A 19,894-nucleotide genomic window follows, 5' to 3' on the forward strand; every position below is an offset into this window, starting at 1 on the left:
CTGATTGTATTATAGGGATGGACATTGTGTCTCCCTGGGGACCAATTCCCCAGCCTGAAATGGTAAAACAGAGGGCATATAAATTTGCCCTTCAAGCAATGTTAATAAAATATGCTAAAGGGAGTTAATAGGGTTACCTGAACCCATATTCGGGGCTAGTAGGAAGGATAATGGAAGCTCCACCCACAAGCCACCCTGCCCCCATTGGTCTAGGGTTGAATTGCACACTCGGAAAGAGGGCCTTTGTTAAACACTTTGTGTAGACTTTTTGAAGGCATGGTGCAGTCTCCTGAAGTTTTAGAACATAACATTTTTTGATTTATCTCTTAGTTAGAAATCTCCCTGATATAAAGAAGCAAATTAAAGAAAATGTAGTTGGATGAGTGGATCAGTCTTTTGATATCTTTCAGGCTACAACCCAAGTATTTGAGAAATTAAAAGCAACTATCTTTGAGCCAGCCCTGATGGCCAGTGGTTAAAGTTTGGCATGTTCTGCTTTGGCAGCCAGGGTTCAGTTCCTGGTTGCGGAACCACACCACTCATATGTCAGTAGCTGTGCTGGGGCGGCAGCTCACATAGAAGAACTAGGAGGACCTACAACTAGAATATACAGGCATGTACCGGGGCTTTGGGGAGTAAAAAAAAAGAGAGAGGAAGATTGTAAGCAGATGTTAGCTAGGGCAAACCTTTCCCGGCAAAAAAAAAAGCAACTATCTGTTTTACAAAACTCTACAAAATCAGAAATGTAAACACAGCCCATGATCACCTGAGACTGATCCTGGTTAGTTTAATTGGTAGAACCTGAAACTAAAGACAAAAAAAGAGAGGAAGTATTTGGATATTGGGCAAATAAAAAAAAAATCTTAAATGTCCTCTCCACAAATATTAGTAAAAAGCTTTAGCAGGTGAACTTAACTTTTTCCAACTGCCAAAACAAAATTTAGATCCAACCATTCTTTTATAAACTAGTGAGTTTTGTATTGTACCTGATTCAGAGCAGAAATTTAACAAAAGCCAGAGTCTCTGTGTCTGCCTGTGTGTTCATGTATGTCTATATATATATATGTTGTAATTGTGAGATATTCTTCTACCTCCAGATAGTATTGTCAACCTTAAGAGCTCTATTTAATTGGTTATAGGTCAAGCACTTGTAAGGATTGGGTATTTTAAAGTTCTCAGAAATATAACAGAAATTAACCTAAATGTTTTTCAAGTTAATGTGATATAAAATAATCTTTGGTAAATAAAAGTTAGTTTAAGTTTGTTGATTTAATTAAAACAGACATGTCTTTAAAGTTACCAACACCGAATATAATGCAGATAAACAACTTTTATTCTACCTGGGTTGTCACTCAATTAAGCTCATGTTCTTTCTGTTATAAAATTTGTCAGCAAAAATAATAACTTAGAATGATAACTGACTTTCTCTAATGTCTCATAACGTTTTCATGGATAATCTAAACATAATTGTTGGGAGCAAATGATTTAGATAGATGTAAGTGAGATAAGAGTTTATAGAAAAACTTTTTAGCAATAATTATATTATATGGTATGTGTACTTAAAATAGCTTCCAAAATCTCTTTGGTAACTTGAAACTTTAGAGGTTTGCTAAGGTAAATTAAATGATGGAAAAATCATTGAATATCTAGATAATTTTCAAATAAGATAAAATACTGAAACATTAATTGATATACAAGTCTATGTTTACCTACTTTTGTCTTATTACAGAGAAACCAAAGATGTTTGGGTCTATTAGTACACATGTCTTGTGCTTTATCAAATGATTATACTATGAAGAAGCATATGTTTCTAGAAATTATGAAAAGTATTTATAAATTTGCCAAGCCAAAGCATGCTAATGTAAAAGATAGTTCATAATTGTTTACTTCTTTATTTTTCACTAGAAATTAAGGTTTTTAAACATTAAAAATTCTAATATGAAGATACATTTTGTTAAGGCAAATGAGAATAATTTGTCTAAAGTAGAACTTCTGGTTATGAAGGACAAAACTAAATATGTACTAAAGGTTGAAGAGAGAAAAAGAAAGAGAAATTTACTTTGTGTAGTCAAGTTGGCTAAAAATTGAATTATTTATAAGGGTTTTAAAATTAAGCTTTAATATCAATAGTGTATTTATGTAATATTAGAACTTATTTTTCTTTCATTTGTTAAAAGGAAAGTTTCTTTATCTTTTTAAGTGATCTGCCTAGAAGACTAAGATTCTATGTTTTATCAAAATAATTTCCTGTGCTTGCTATCTTTATCAGGTCCTTGATTACTTAGGAAAACTGAGTCTTTTTAATATTAAAAGAGCTAAGTTTTGCTAACAGCTATATAACCTTCTGTATTTGCCTTTAAAATCTTTTATTGTCACTTTGGTTAAATAATTAAGTAGTGTTTCATATTGACTTGTGATCCTATGTAGTTAAGTGTCCAAACCTTTGATATCTTTAACAAACTTTCCAAAATCAAATTCTAAAAATGAAGTCTTGGGCCAGCCCAGTGGCTTAGCGGTTAAGTGCGTGTGCTCCACTGCTGGCGGCCTGGGTTCGGATCCCGGGCGAGCATCGAGGTACCGCTTCTCCAGCCATGCTGAGGCCGCGTCCCACATACAGCAACTAGAAGGATGTGGAGCTATGACATACAACTATCTACTGGGGCTTTGGGGGAAAAATAAATAAATAAATAAAATTATTTAAAAAAAATAAAAATAAAAATAAAAATGAAGTCTTTTTGACCTGGAAGAAACTTTGCGATTTTCTGGAGGGCCCCTGGAACATTCCAAAGTTTTGTTAAACTAATTAGGCTTATTTGGTATGTTAAATCACATGGGAAGCATTGTCAAAAAGATGATGATAAACTTTCTTAGTTTATATTGTGAGGGTGAGTGTTATTAATATAAGTGTTCTAAAAATTACATAAAATTCCTAATATTCTGTTATGTCCTAACATAATATTATCAGTCATAATTCTCGTTATCTTAAAATGTCATATGTCACAGAAATAACCAAATTTCTTTGTCAGTTGCATTATGATGAACCATTTTTTAAGTTTTTTTGTCATTTATAGACAGTTACTGTTTTACGAAACTGCAAAAGTGCTTCAAGGAAATTCATGGAAAAAACTTTAACATGTACAGGTTTCTGATAACTTTCAGATCATACAACTGAACTGGGTAAGAAATTACAGAACTCTAACAGAGAAACTGATGGCTTCATAAAACTGCTAACAAAAGATCAAGATCAAGACTTGATTACATGGGACTGAATGGACTCATGAGGATGATTATAATTTTTATGACTTTTCACTTGCAATATTGTTTATTTGTTTAATGTTTTGTTTTCCCAGATTTAAGGAAACCATATAGATCAATTGCTATTCTTGTTACACTTATGTAAGTAATTGGGCAAAGTTTCTTGAAACTAGACTTATTTTGCGAACAAATTAGTCTTAATTTGGTCTCTTTGGTAGAAATGAGGGTGATTTTGGAGAGAAAAATTATGTTTCAGTAGAAATTATAATACACATTTGTGGTATTTTAGTTCTGCTAATTGTCTTCGAGGTCTTGTTTTCTGCCTGTAAACTGGACTGGATCCTGAATTAGTTTCCTCAAATATTCGGCTACAATTCTCCAAAGTAACCCTTCCAATTTTTCTCCCACTTTTTACTTGGAATCATTGAAAACTAAAGCTTCCCTTTTCCCTGAAGCCCTGCAAACTGAAGCTGAACAACTTGAATAAACATAAGAGAGGTCACCACAATAGCCCATGTTTAAACAATCTCCATGCCTGTTGCTGTGTAAGCCACTCAGAAAGTTACCTGAACACCAGATGACATCATCAGAGATATTTCAAACGGCAAAAGATGCTTTGACCCTGACATCTAGAAATTTTCTTGACTGGCTGCCCCCTGGGCCCAGAAACTTGTTTATAATTTGCTCCAACCATTAACCTTTGTTTTTCTTTTGTTTCCATAGAAATGCCTTTTATTAAATACCCTATTGCTTGCTTACACAATATAGGCCTAACTTTGGGAGCCCACCTGCATCACCATCATCCTGAAATGAATTTAACTGGACTGACTTATTGTCAGGACTAAGAGACTGGTGTTCAGTGAGATGGAACAATCTATCAACTTAGCTCCTGGACTGTGAAATTTCTTGTTTGAAGCTTCAAAAGCAGTACTGAAGGGGAAGAAAATTTGCCACCCCAAAATGTGTCTCTTTTACCTGAGGATTATTTTAGGCTGATTACTTTTAAGAAACAAAAGACTCAGAAAGTTTTTCTTGTTACCTCCCCCTTAACCCCCTAAAAGAATTCAGATTAAAAAAACTGTTTCTGGAAGGGAGCTATCACCATAGCATAATATGAACTAGGTGGTAAACAGGGAGGAACCCAGCAAAGTTTTTTTTGTTAGACTTCCCTGTGTCCCATTGTTTCTGTGTGGCCCAAGCAAATCGTTGTTTACCAAACGTTTGCTCCTTTTCACCTACCTGTGAATTGCCTTCCTACTTTTTGAAGGCCCTGACTCTCCCCACCTCCAACATCCTCTTTTGTTTTATCTGAGGATGGTATTTAGGGTGAGGACTTCAGCCATTTGGGGGAGTTACTTGGTTTTCCTGGATTTCTCCATGTATTCATGTCATTAAAGTTTTGTTTGTTTTTCTCCTGTTAATCTGTCCTTTATTACAGGGGGTGTCTCAGCCAAGAACTCCAGAAGAGTAGAGGGAAAATTATTTTCCTCCCCAAAACTTTCTCAAGAAAACAGAGCCTCCCTTCACACTGGGTACATATGACCAGACAAACTGGTCTTTGATTAACTCCCATAACAGGAAATGCTGATGTAACCATGGCACCTTATCTGTAATCATTGCAATCACTTCACAGTATGACTGTGGTGTCCACAATTAATTACTTTTAACATAAAACTCCATTAAAGGAGCCTCACGTTGCTAAAGATTACTCAAAATCAAAGGTGTGACTGAGAAGAACTTAATGCTTTTAAAAAAGTGGGCCTGGCCTCTTCACCCTCCTAAACTTATTTTTGTTTTTTTTCCTACCCTGGCAGTTTCACACAAAGACGACAGCATGAACAAAGCAAAGGTATGACTGCTTCTTTCTAATGACTATTTTGGAACACTGCTCAGGAGACCATCTCCTTACTCTTGCTTTGAGCAGCATTAAACCAAAAGGTCCCCTTTTAGTGTTTAACAGCAGGAATTGGAGTCCTCTCAAGAATGCTGAAGGGGAGAGAATACATTTGAAAGTGTGATAGCCAGCTTCTGAGCCAGGGAAGCCAGGGAAAGCCAGGATAATATGCTTTCCTGGGCTGGTGGGGGGACGGGAGAAAAGGGAGAAGAGGCTCTTTCTGGCCTTGATGGAGTCTATTCTCATGTTTCTTTTGAAGCAGCAGAACCTGCGTGCTAGGATGGCTCCTATTCCCCAATCTCCTCCATAAAAATGGAGGGCAGGCAATAGAATTTGGAGCGTACCGGATGAATGTTCGGCTGACATCTTTCCATAAATCCCTGTGAGTAGCCTCTTAGGAAGATTCCCTTAGAATTCAGTATTCAATATGAACTTGTCAGCATGAATAGAACTCATCCCCATCTGGAAACACTGTTCTCTTCACTAGGGACTCACCTCGCCCAATCTTGCACATATTTGTGGTCCCAAAGGGGCAGGGTGGGGATGAGGATGGGTAATGGGGGGAAGGATGGGGGATGATATGTGGGTCAGTGCAAACTCACCATGGGCACTTGGGAGACTTCTGTGATGTGCAGGGCCTACTGACAGTGATTCAGGGATGTCATCTCATGAAAGGAGGCTTCCTTGCCATTTTGTTTAAATGGCATTCCCTTAACAATTTCCATACATACCCTACTTGCCCCATTTGGCACACAAAGACAAATATATTGAGAATTTACCTCTTTATTGGTAATACAATTGTGGAGGAGGTAAGGGTGACATGGGCAGCATGGGCTGCCCATGTGTCAATGGCACCAGAAGAACCCTTCTCCAATCTGGCTTCTGAAAAAGGATGGCATTCTAGGGCCCATCCAACACTAGGATGACAACGTGGTTCGGGGAAACAGGTGGTGCATTTCTGAGCATTGCTTCCCTCTCATTTCTCCTACACTTGGCCCTTCTATTCTTAAACCAAACCTACAATCAGAGAGAAAAAGGGATTGGTTTAGTATATTCAACAGTTAATGTCATAATAGAGAAAACACAATATGCAACCTTATATGCCATTGAGATTTTAAACTGCATCAGGAGAAGCTATTTACTTATTGCTAAAATGCCTCAGCAAAGTTAACACCACACACCCTCTCTTCAGCTCACCCTTAGTGAGCGCTGGCTATGTGTCAAATTCTGGAATAGGCTTATTACTCCCAATTTTAATATTCTGATGATTTTTTCCAGGTATTGGACGCAAGTATAGCTTATGTGTTGCACCAGGTCCTTTCTGTTGATCCAATGCCTGGCAATAGGATAAAGAAAGATCTGTATCCTGACAGCTGATCATCAGCTGTCCAGCTGCCTCCAGCCCACTCCTCACTAGGGATGGTGTCACCTTGTTTGTGGGAGAATTTGGGTATGATAAATGGTGGGCCCTATTTAAAGTCATATTGAGGGGAATGACTCCCTATTTGAAAAGCCTATCTTCAGTGTGAAATAATTAATAGGAAGGAACATGTTGGGTTTTTAGACAGAAAGTTTCCTTCAAAGATGTCTAGGGGGTCATTAGTCCTTTGAAACCTCTTGAGAGTTAAAAAGGTGGTCTGGCAAGGGAGGCCTAGTCATGGGGTCTCACGGAGTCTGTGGCTTGTCTATCTGGGACATGCAAGTTGCTGAAATCCTGCCCTGGACACTGCCTTGATATTTTAGCCTGTAGTGTTAAGGAAAGTTGAGACCAACTTTACCCAAATTAACTAAAACTCTCAAAAATCTTTGCCCAGCCAAGAGTTCGGGGGGAAAGAGGCATACCACTGTCACCGTTGTCAATTCTGCATGCTCCAACCTGCCCCACCCTCCAAACCTTCCTGGGCTCAGGACCAGGTCAGCTCACTGTGCTCTGGCTACAGTTCCAGGATCGTGGACCGGAGTCGCCGTTGCCCAGCATGGCAGGTTATCCTAGGCACTGCTACTTAACCAGGAGGTCCCAATCCAATCCCTTATTCTTAAGGCAAAAATGTGGAACATGCATTATAGGAAGACAGTCAACAACAATGAGGGTAAGAGGTATATCTGCCAACTATTTATGGAAACAAAACTGTCAGTTAGACTTCACTATCTTCTCAATGTACTAGTTAATGGGATTTACACTGTATTTAAATCCTTCTGGAAGTTTCCACACTGCAAATTTTTAAGTGACAAAAAGGGCCTTCTCTCCCTGCCTGAGGCTTAATTTTTACTCTCCCATCTTAGGATTTGTGGTCTTTCTGTTGCATGAATATAAAGTCTAAACAAGGCCAGTGTAATAGGGCTCATTTTGCGGGGATCCAAATGTACCAGTGGTCAAATCTCCATAAACATAACCAAAGCCCACAGCTGGCTGTGGTACGGGCTGATATTAGGTCTGTATTCCCAACAATGGTTTCACAAAACAGTTCTATTTGCAAAAGAAAGGAGGAAAACCGTGTATTAAGTTTCTTGTGAAAATTCATGCTGTAGGGTTTGGAAATAGATGAGAACACTAAGTTTTTTCCCTGATTTGTTTCTTGTGGCTCATATTCCCCTCAGAATGCCATTGAGAGAGCACTATGTAAACCCATGGAGGGGGAAAAGGAACTCACCAAACGTTACATTTTTCTTTTCCTCTGCATATACCTTGCCAGTCTGAGAAAGTGCTCCCAACCTCCTCTAACCTTTCCAACCTGAGCCAGGCCTGTGAGCCCAGTCTAGGGTATTAGGACGCCAGTACTCAATGGTCTGCTTTGTTGGGCTGCTGTTCAGACACTCCCACCACCAGATCTGCAACTCCTTTCCATTACTGCACTCACACATGCACTCTGCAGCAAAGCTAATAAACTCATCCTGATTTTCTTTTCATTTTTTGGTTAATACCACTTTGATACAACTTATGGTTTTCTTTGGTCACCTTTTGATCTCATGACCTACAAATCAGTCATCACTGCCTGAGCAAATTAAAAGTATTTGAAATTAACACAGCTGTGAATCTACCTGAAATGAGGGCCACCCACCTCCCACCAAACAAATTCGACAAAACTCACCTCTTCAAAATAGTACCACTGAAATGGAAAAAATTAGAAATTTCTCAAGAGAATATTCACTTATGCATTTAGTAAATTCATAACGTTGAATTTTTGTACTACCTGTAAGGCCTATTTGACTGTATGTGATTCTTCTCTAACCTTTTCACCCTTCTTAGATCAATTAATGTTAATTCAATATTTTTCTTTTTGCTTGTTTGTTTCATTCCTCAGATAAATTTCCAAAGCTTGCAAATCTCCCCCCCATTCTCACCATAATGTGACTATTCTAGCAATGTTTTCAGGTTGATACATCAAATAATTCCAGAAAATTAAAATTTAGGGCTGCCACTATCTACACTGCCTTACCAAACACTTATAAACAAAAGGATGAGGTTCAGGCAATTAGACTCGTAAGCTATCTTCCCCTATCAATCTCAGCTTAACTAAACATACACTAGTTACTCATATAGTGTGTTCTGTGGATAAATTACTCCCTCACTCCAATATTTATAAATTCACTCATTTAGCTAAGAGCTATGCCTGGCTTTAAATAAGGTAGTACAATTTTACACTCTTATAACCTGTTCCTCTGTGCATTAATTTGAATCCTTCCAGACAGGCTGAGGCCCAACATGACTCCACACAGAAGTGCTCCCTGAAGGATACCAGTGTTAGAAGGAGTTGGACTTTATTGAATATACACATATACATGTATATATAAATATACATATACATATCTATGTTTGTAAAAATATATCTATATTTAATTTTGTACACAGAATAGGAGAAGCAGTTCATTTTTTCTTTTCCTTTAAGAAATCATGTTCCCTCTGGTAATGGGAAATATTCATAAGCTGGAGTTTACATATTCCATTTTGCACCCATAAAGACTCCTAAGGTCAAAACATATTGGCCAACGTAAAAAAGACAACAAAAACACACAAACGTGAGGATGTGTAGGACAAAGGCATCCAAGCCCTAAAGCAGGTTTTAGAATGGCTGCCCTGCCAAATTGCTTTTTTCAGGTTTACTGACCTGCACTCTGGCTTCAGTCACATCTATGCGTCTCGCAAGCTCCCTTCTGTGGGGAGAAAACCACAAATGTTTAGTATTTGTAGTTGTGGATAAAACGAAATATATGGATATACATTTTATGCTTGTTTTTAAATTTGCATTCTCCCCTCAAGAGCCCCCCAAGGAAACTTTTCTGTCTTTCCCAGGTCCAAGCTTGCTTTATTGATAATTTCCCCTCAAAATTTAAAGTGGCATCAACAACTTAGTAGTCAAGATAAATAATTTTTTTTTTTTGGTGAGGAAGATCAGCCCTGAGCTAACATCCATGCCAATCCTCCTCTTTTTGCTGAGGAAGACTGGCTCTGAGCTAACATCTGTGCCCATCTTCCTCCACTTTATATGGGACGCCGCCACAGCATGGCCAGATAAGCAGTGAGTCGGTGCACGCCCGGGATCCGAACCAGGGGCCGCCAGCAGCGGAGTGTGCACACTTAACTGCTACGCCACTGGGCTGGCCCCAGGATACATAATTTTAATGCACTCTTTGACAAAGGAGTCAAGACCATACAATGGAGAAAGGAAAGTCTCTCTTTTTTTTTGTGAGGAAGATCAGACCTGAGCTAACAACCATGCCAATCCTCCTCTTTTTGCTGAGGAAGACTGGCCCTGAGCTAACATCTATTGCCAATCCTCCTCCTTTTTTCCCCTTTTTCTCCCCAAAGCCCCAGTAGATAGTTGTATGTCATAGTTGCACATTCTTCTAGTTGCTGTATGTGGGATGCCGCCTCAGCATGGCCGGACAAGCGGTGAGTCCTCGCGCACCCCATCTGAACCAGGCTGCCAGTAGCAGAGTGTGTGCACTTAACCGCTAAGCCATGGGGTGGGCCCCGGAAAGTCTCTTTAATAAATGGTGTTGGGAACACTGGACAGCCACATGCAAAAGAATGAAAGTAGACCATTATCTTACACCATACACAAAAATTAACTCCAAATGGATTAAAGACTTGAATATAAGACCTGAAACCATAAAACTCCTAGAAGAAAATATAGGCAGTACGCTCTTTGACATTGGTCTTAGCAGCATCTTTTCAAATACCATGTCTACTCAGGGAAACAAAAGAAAAAATAAACAAATGGGACTACATCAGGCTAAAGAGCTTCTGCAAGGCAAAGGAAACCAGGAACAAAATGAAGACAACTCACCAACTGGGAGAAAATATTTGCAAATCAGACAAGCGGTTAACTTCCAAAATATATAAAGAACTCATACAACTCAGCAACCAAAACACAACCAACCCAAGCAAAAAATAAGCAGAGGATATGAACAGACATTTTTCCAAAGAAGATATAAAGGTGGCCAACAGGCACATGAAAAGATGTTCAACATTACTAATTACTAGGGAAATGCAAATCAAAACTACAATGAGATATCACCTTACACCTGTTGGAATGGCTATAATTACCAAGACAAAAAATAACAAATGTTGGAGAGGATGTGGAGAAAAGGGAACCCTCATACACTGCTAGTGGGAGTGCAAACTGGTGCAGCCAGTATGGCGATTTTTCAAAAAAATAAAAATAGAAATACCATACTATCCAGCTATCCCACTACTGGGTATTTATCCTAAGAACTTGAAATCAACAATTCAAAGAGACTTATGCAACCCTGTGTTCACTGCAGCATTATTCACAATAGCCAAGACATGGAAGCAACCCACGTGCCCATCAACTGATGATTGGATAAAGAAGATGTGGTATATATACACAATGGAATACTACTCAGCCATAAAAAATGACAAAATTGTCCCATTTGCAACACCATGGATGGACCTTGAGGGTATTATGTTAAGTGAAATAAGCCAGACAGAGAAAGACAAACACCACATGATTTCACTTATATGTGGGAGGTAAACAAACTCATGGATAAAGAGAACAGATTAGTGCTTATCAGAGGGGAAGAGGGTTGAGGGGTGGGTGAAAGGGGTAAAGGGGCATATATATAGAGTGATGGATAAAAATTAGACTATTGGTGGTGAGCAAGATGCAGTGTATAGAGAAACTGATAAATAATAAAGTACACCTGAAATTACACAGTGTTATAAATCATTATGACCTCAATAAAATTGAAAAAAATAAATAAGAAAAACTAATGCAAAAAATCTATGATGAACAAATTATCAAAATTTTAAATAAAAGAAGGATCCTTTTATTATGCAACTGCAGTTGCATAACAGTCCCTTATTTTCCTTACCTTGATTGCAATAAAATTTTATTTACAAAAATAGGCCACCAGCATAGGCAATAAAAGAACAAAATAAATAAATTGGACTACATCAAAATTAAAAACTTCTGTACATCAAAGGACATAATCAACAGAGTGAAAAAGCAACCCAGAGAATAGAAGAAAATATTTGAAAATCATATATCTGATAAGGAGTTAATATCCAGAATATATTAAGAACTCCTACAACTCAACATTAAACACCCAGATTAAAAAATGGGCAAAGCCATCAACTGATGAATGGATAAAGAAGATGTGGTATATATATATGTATATATACATATATACACACACACACACTGGAATACTACTCAGCCACAAAAAAGACAAAATCGTCCCATTTGCAACAACATGGATGTACCTTGAGGGTATTATGTTAAGCGAAATAAGCCAGACAGAGAAAGATAAACACTGCATGATTTCACTCATGTGTGGAAGATAAACACAGGGATAAAGAGAACAGATTAGTGGTTACCAGAGGGGGAGGGGGTTGCAGGTTGGGCATAAGGGGTGAAGGGGTGCATTTATATGGTGACAGGCAAATAATAACGTACAACTGAAATTTCACAATGTTATAAACTATTATGACCTAAGCAAAATAAAAAAAAATGGGCAAAGGACTTGAATAAACATTTCTCCAAAGATGATATACAAATGGTCACTAGGCACATGAAAAGATGCTCAACATCACTAATTAATCATTAAGGAAATGCAAATAAAAACCACACTGATACCACCTCATCCCCTTAGGATGGCTACTGTCAAAAAAACAGAAAATATCAAGTGTTGGTGAGGATGTGGAGAAACTGGAACCCTTGTACACTGTTGGTGGGAATGTAAAATGCTGAAGTTGCTAAATAAAACAGTATAACAGTTGTTCAAAACATTAAAAACAGAATTATAATATGATCCAGCAATTCCACTTCTGGTTGTATACCCCCCAAAACTGAAAACAGTGACTCCAACTGATATTTGCACATTCATGTTCATAGCAGCACTATTCACAATAGCCAAAAGGTAGGACCAACCCAAGTGCCCATTTACAGAAAATATGGTGGGGCCGGCCCAGTAGCCTAGTGGTTAAGTTCCACATGCTCTGCTTCGGTGGTGTGAGTTCAGATCCCTGGGGGGGACTACGCCACTCATCAAGCCATGCCGGGGCAGTGGCCCCCATATAAAATAGAGGAAGACTGGCATAGATGTTAGTTCAGGGCCAATCTCCCTCACCAAAAAAAAGACAAGAAAATATAGTATTTACATACAATGGAATATTATTCAGCCCTAAAAAACAAGGAAATTCTGATACATGCTACAACATGGATGAACCTTGAGGACATTACTAAGTGAAATAAACCAGTCACAAAAAGAAAAACACTTTATGATTCCACTTATATGAGGCACCTAGAATCATCAAATTCATAGAACTAGAAAGAAGAAGGTGGTTGCCAGGGGCTGGGGGGGATGAGGGAATAGTGAATCGTTTACTGTGTAAAGAGTTTTAGTTTTGCAAGATGAAAAGAGTTCTGGAGATTGGTTGCACAACAATATGAATGTACTTAACACTACTAAACTGTACACTTAAAAAACGGTTAAGATAGTAAGCTTTATCTTTACATATAGTTAACCACAATTTAAAAAAAACAAAAACCAAAAAACGACCACCGACCACAGTTTCTAGACTTGAGTCTCGTAACTACTGTACGGAAATATTTCCCGTGATAGCAGAAAGCATTCTCCTCCCCCAACCCTGGAGCACAAGTGGCTTTTTTGGCTTAGGAGGGGAGGCAGGAGGCCCGAGGAAGAGACAAACGTGCCTGGAAATGAGCCCGAACCCCCTGGAGAATTGGGCGCCCCCTGGAGCAAGCCACTTACCTTGTGAGCGCATTCGGGTATTGAGTGTGTTGGAAAGCACTTTCCAGCTCCTGCAGCTGCCATGGTGTGAACTTAACGCGCTGGATTCGTCGCTGCCCGTTCTGGGGCTGCGGAGCCTCGGCAGCCGCCGGTTGAGCTGGCTCCTCAGGCTGCTGCTGCCCAGGCTCCTGGCCGCCATCGCCGCCCTCGTGGTTCCAGTCGATCTCGTGGTTCTCATTGACCTCGTGGTTCCCATCGTCTTCACGGTTCCCTTCACCTTCGGGGTTGATGTTGCCATCATGGTTCATGTCATCCACGAGGCCTGGATCTCTTTCCGCAACGTGGCCGCCGTCTTCTACTTCTGCTGCTGCACGCTGCACAGAATCAGATCTTATTTTCACCTGGTACATTCCCAGGTTGTAGTAGCCGGGGTAAAAGTAGTTGCCCCTGGGTGGAGGCTCCATGGCTGGAGCGCTGTTGAAGCCCTGTGGCTCCACAAACTCTGTGCTGGTTGGGAACAGAGCTGCCAGCAGAGGCTCAGGCAGGTCCTCTTTGCCGTGCCTGGTGCGGGTTACCACGGGTTTGAGGCGAGTTCAACGCCTACGCGCTCCCCTTTAGATGATTGCTATTGGCTGTCTTTTTACCACCAGTTGAGGTGGGTGGGACTTGCTTAGGCGCGCAAGCAGCCAGGGCGTGGCCAAAAAGAAGGGTGCTAGTAGGGAACATGGGTGCTTGCAGAATTGGGACTCTAATATACAGCTGAGTTTGCTACTCCCAGCTCGAGCAGAATGTCTGCCTTGACGAAGGAGCTGTACTGGATTATGCAAACTGATTTGGGGGCAAAGGACCAGGGACGAGGGGGTGGTGGGGGGTGCAAGACGTCACACTAACCAGGGGAGCCCCTGTGGAAAAGTTTGGAGAACGTCTCACGGTCCAACCCTCTATATTTAGCAGCCTGCACATGCCACGGGCTAGTAACTAAGCTGAAATGATTAACTACAGGGTTGCTTGCTCTGCGTTTCTGCAAGGATGCTGAGAGCAGAGCCCGCCATGCTCCCCCGGGCACCGGGAGCGGGATCTTGCGGCTGGGTTTGCAGAGCATTCTGGGTCAGATGTGCTTTGCAAGAAACCCAATGCACCCCTTGAGAATGTTCAAGGACTTCAGATTTTTAGTAATGAATCCACATCAGAGTGCAAGTGTGGACCCCAGCCTAGTGCTTAGTGCATCCAAAAACACTTGCATTGCACAGGCTCTGGATGCCACAGTGGCGTGTGCATCCTCTGCCGTGCTCCACTCCAGCGGCATTTCTGGTTGCAGGTCCTCCACACAATCTGAGGCACTCCTCATGCTGGGCTCCTGCTGTGAAATGAACCCAGGTGAGTTTCCACCTTTCCTCTTGCTGCCTTGTCCTTTCCCCTTCCCTCTTTTTTTTTTTGGTGAGGAAGATTGGCCCTGGGCTAACATCCATGCCCATCTTCCTCTACTTTATGTGTGGGACACCGCCGCAGCATAGCTTGACAAGCAGTGCGTAGGTCCGCGCCCAGGATCTGACCCTGTGAACCCTGTCACCACCCAAGTGGAGCATGCAAGCTCAACCAGTACGCCACCGAGCCAGCCCTCCCCCTCCTTCCTTTTTTCTAGAAATATTGTCCTGATCACTTGCTCAGGAAAAAATAAAATTTTATTTATTGACGAATAAAAGAGATCCAGGTCAGATTGAGGGCTCTGTGGTTCTCCCTTCAAGATGTGTTTTGTAGATGTTCTGGAAGGTGTTAATATGCTGAATATTGAAAATATTTTCTAATAATAGGCCCTATGCTTGATATCATTCATGATTTGTCCTATTTTTACCATTGCAATTGCCATTGTCTTCATTATTATTTTATGAAAGAAATTAAACCATTTTTGTGGGCCCTTAAAGATACTGTTGGGGAGGGAGAAATTCCCGCTTTTACCTTTTTTGTATTCTTATGGCTGGACTAATGATAAAATTGACATAAGACCGGATTAACAGGAGAAAAACCCAATTTAACACATATATATTGGAGAATGTAGAGAAATGATGCTCTCTGAGTGAACAAAGCAGGCAGTTTATATATCTTTTTACACAAAGAAGCAGTAAATTCGTGAGGAATTAACAGGACAGTGAAGCTTAGGTTTGAGGTGCATAATTAGAGAGGAATTTAAGCAGAGTTTAGGATTTAGGTAGTAAATTAGTAAAAGTAACAGAGTTTGTTTATACAGGCTTCCTGGCCCTGAATTCCTTAGCTCCGGTGATAAGGGTGTCTCTGTCTCTTGGTGTGGGGAGGGTACTTTTCACAAGGGAGATTTATTTCCTGCTTTCAAAAGGAATAGAGAGAGGAGGGTCAAAAATTTACTTTAAGTCAAAACAAGTAACTTTAATTCAAAATAATCAATATGCCATTGTGGGATATTTTGGGGTGGCCTGCCTTGGGCCCCAACAGGTTTAAGTCGTGTGGGAAAAGTAAACGGTATAGGGAAGTATTTTGAGGTGGAGTCGAGAGGAAATGCTGATGGATTGGACGTTTGGAATTAAAAAAGAGGATGAGACAGCCTATATGCATTAACTCATTGAACCATCATGAAAACCCTACGATGGAGGTACTGTTATTATTTCTTTTCTTTTTTTTTTTTTTGGTGAGGAAGATTGGCCCTGAGCTAACATCTGTTGCCAATCTTCCTCTTTTTGCTTGAGGAAGATTGTCCCTGAGATAACAGTTGTGCCAATCTTCCTCTATTTTTTGTATATGGGACACCACCACAGCATGGCTTGATGAGCAGTATGTAGGTCCGTGCCCAGGATCTGAACCCATGAACCCTGGGCTGCCAAAGCGGAGCGTGTGAGCTTAACCACTATGCCACAGGGCTGGCCCCCTATTATTCCCATTTTTTAGGTAAGGAAATTGAGAGTCAGACAGGTTCATGCATTGGCTCAGGACACACAGTGTGTCAGGTATTAGACCTGTACTCCTAACTGCCTTCTCCCCATTATTGGTGGCCTTTTTCTTCTCCCTACAATGTACACTCTTCCTATTTTCTATTTTCTTATCCTATTTCATTACTTTTTCTCCTTCCTCCCTCTTCCTTGACTGAGGATAGAACCCAAGGATCTCACGTAGCCCAGTGGGTGTCAGTCTGTTAAGATGCAAGTGACTGAGTCCTGTCATGCTGATTCCCTAGATGCTGCAAAGGGCAAGGGTCTTTCCTTGCTCAGAGTCACCATGAAGACCATGGTCTCCAGTACTGCCTCTATTGGCAGGCCACAGACTCAACGGGTCTGCCTCTCCGTTTAATGTGCCAAAAATGTTAAAAAAAAAACAAACCAATATTTGTAAATACATACAGAAAGTTTTAAAGAGAATATAACAGGGCCAACCCCCATGGCCTAGTGATTAAGTTCAGCATGCTCTGCCTCAGCGGCCGGGTTCAGTTCCTGGGCTCAGACCTATACCACTTGTCTGTCAGTAGCCATGCTGTGGTGGCGGCTCACATACAAAAAGACGAAAATTGGCAGCGGATGTTAGCTCAGGGTGAATCTTCCTCAGCAAAAAAAAAAAAAAAAAAAGAATATATCACAACTTCAGAGCACACTCACAATTTTCAGAAAAATAAAGGATTTGTGAATTGTCCTCTCTCAGAAAGAGTCTCCATATCATTCCTCATGACAGACTCTCTAGGGTTTTTCTTTGTGATTTGGCTTATTGGGGGCGGAAGGCTATGTAATTATGAGTCTGTGTCGTGTAGAAGGGGGCCCAAGTCGAGTAAGCTGCATATCCGTAGATATCCTGAATCTTGAATGGAGATTTATAGCTGGTATGCCCTTAGTGTAAATCTCCCTATTCTGCACCCCTCCACTTTGCTTTTCACTAAGGCCAATCCTGTGCTTGAAACCCTGTTTGCTTGTCCTAACAGCACTCCATTTTGCCATGAGTACAGGTCTCTCTTGCCTAGGCAAAGATATTCAATCTCAGACTAGCAGATTCTGCCCAGTGTTTTTTTTCAGCTGAAGGTTCTCCTAATTTATTTAAAGTCCTCCATCATTGTACTTAATTAAAGATAGGCTTTCTTATCACCAGAGCTAGGGAATTCAGGGCCAAGAAGCCCATATAAACAAACTCTGTTACTTTTACTAATTTACTACCTCTAATAAATCTCGTTGGCTTCAAAATTTTAAAAATATATTTCATATTTTATGTCGTTATAAATGTATAACGACATAAAAATATATTTGTAACTAATATATAAAATATTTATATAAATATAAAATTATTATAAAATTATAGTATATTAATATATATTTTGTTATATATTTATATATTTTAATAATTTATTAATTATAAATATGTAATATTTATGTATCAATTATATTTATATAATTATATTAAATAACATAAATTATTATATAAAATAATATAAAATTTATATTTATAAATATATAAAATGTAAATATTAAAAAAATTTTTGAAGCTGACAAGATTTCTTAAAAGCGTTCTTTTTATAACATTTCTTATTAGTGCACATGATTCTAATAGCAAATATCTTTTTCACCATTCATTCAAACACTGTATAAAATTTATATTTATAAATATTTTATATATTTATAAACAATACTTTATATTTTATGTATAAAATATACACTAGCGCATGCACACACCAGCAGGTCCCACCTACCGAAACTGGTGGTGAGAAAGCCAATAGCTGGCATCTAACACGTACTACTGTTGTGTATTGGTTTGATATGATTTCAAATTCACTTGTTTATGACTTAAAGTGAAGTTGTTTTAATCCACTTGTTTATGACAAAGAAAAAAAAATTGTTGTTTTGATATAAGAATGAAGTAAGTTGTGTCAGGATGTCATCATCTCATCTGTTGTCATTGATAAGAACTTGGTAATTCAGCTGATGACAGACACTGCTGAGGGCTTATCAGTAAGAACATGTGGAGAAGCAACTATGGCAAGGGGACATTTAGAGTATAAATACCCCGAGTTTGTGAGGAATATCCGGGAGTATCGGTCTGGGCAAGGCGACTCTTTGCTGACCTAAATAAACTCTCTGAGGACCCTTGGGACATTAGCTTCTGCTGTACTAACTGTGACTCTTTTAGCGGCAATGGTGAAAGCCAAGCAGTGGCTTCTCAAAGATCATCGTGCCAACCAACACCAGCTCCCTCATTTCCCAGCAAAGTGCTCTAGCAACAGGGGGCTTTTATTTTGCGCTGGCAGCTGGACATCAGCTCTCCATTGGCTAAGCCGCCTCTCCTGAGAACAAACTTGTAGAAAAGGTACCCCTCAAACTAAATTTGGACTTTATTTCTTTCATTTCCCCTTGCCTGGAACAATAGTGTAATTAATCTATCATCGATTTGGAATATGATATTTCTTTATTAGCTTATTAAGAGACATTATCCTGTATGCTATTGGCTTGTGAAGTTCCTGCAGTGAACGCGTGTTAAATAAATTGCTGGCAAAGACAAACTCAGTCTCTGAGCATAATTTTGCCCCCCAAGTGAAACAAGTACATACGCTTTGAACCTGATGCTGACATGCTGTCACCAAGATGAGACACCCCAAGAGGATCCAACTCAGCTGCTGGTTACACCCCTGGACCTGACCAGTGATCGCTGCAGACTGCAGTGCAGAGTCTGCAGAGCTACACAGCTCCGTCGACAGCAGTGAGGACGAGGATCCTCTACCCAGGTGCAGCCGTGATGAAACTGGTTACCTGGCAGTCAACGAAAACCAGGAGGAACTGCACTGTCAGCGCCTGGATGGTGACAGGTACTTCAGTGAAGTCCAGGAAACGAACTTTCCCTGGGACTGTGGAGCAGACTGGACGCTGAGGCCCTGTCTCTGCTGCTGTCAGTCCCCGGCCCGGACCTCCTTCTGCCCTTGAGCCCTGGCATCCCATGCCCTGATCTCTCTATTTGCCTTTCTTCCTTTCCAGATGCGAATCCTTCCATGATCTCGGTGATTGCATCACAAGACGAGAAGGAGGAAATACCGCCCAAACCTAAGGAAGGAGCAGCAGCACCAGCAGCACCAGCAAAAGGCCACGTTGATAGGGGAGCTCCTGGCCCCACGGACGAAGTGAATTGCAGGGGCGGCAGGCTGGAGCCCAGGCATCCTGCGGACAGGCAACAGCCCTTCTACTGCATCACGTTCACCCCGTTGCAGCTACAGGAGCAGGAGAGCATTTTACGACAAATTCCCTGCTCAGACATGTTAGCATGGTAAGCGGCATGCTCAGGCGGTGCTCACTGTCCAAGGGAGCACTGGAAAGCTAGACCCAGGCCTCATTATCTTTCCCAGAGCCTGTTCCCTCCCTTCCTGAGCCAGAGGCCAACTAGCGGTCCCAAGGCCACTGGGGCCCACCTGTCCTTAGGTGCCAGGGTAGAGGCAATGCCTCCTGGGCACCAAGGTTAATATTTTCATGCAGCGTTAAAATGAATCAAGCGGGGAAACTTCACCCTGACGCTAGGTTTGTGTAAACAGTGTTTGATTGG

The 19,894-nt window shown here is 40.5% G+C and overlaps 1 protein-coding gene across 1 annotated transcript; it reads right to left on the bottom strand.

The window, feature by feature from the left end:
- Positions 1 to 5,916: 5,916 nt before the first annotated feature.
- Positions 5,917 to 13,945, bottom strand: LOC131401384 (rhox homeobox family member 1-like). The gene is made up of 3 exons (XM_058536616.1): positions 13,388 to 13,945; positions 9,256 to 9,301; positions 5,917 to 6,166 (listed from the first exon to the last, which is right to left on the bottom strand). The coding sequence occupies exons 1-3, from the start codon at positions 13,828 to 13,830 to the stop codon at positions 6,050 to 6,052; spliced, it is 606 nt and encodes a 201-aa protein (XP_058392599.1). The 5' UTR covers positions 13,831 to 13,945; the 3' UTR covers positions 5,917 to 6,049.
- Between the last annotated feature and the right edge of the window lie 5,949 nt (positions 13,946 to 19,894).

This window comes from Diceros bicornis, chromosome X (assembly GCF_020826845.1).
Source record: "Diceros bicornis minor isolate mBicDic1 chromosome X, mDicBic1.mat.cur, whole genome shotgun sequence".
Classification (NCBI taxonomy): Eukaryota; Metazoa; Chordata; class Mammalia; order Perissodactyla; family Rhinocerotidae; genus Diceros; species Diceros bicornis.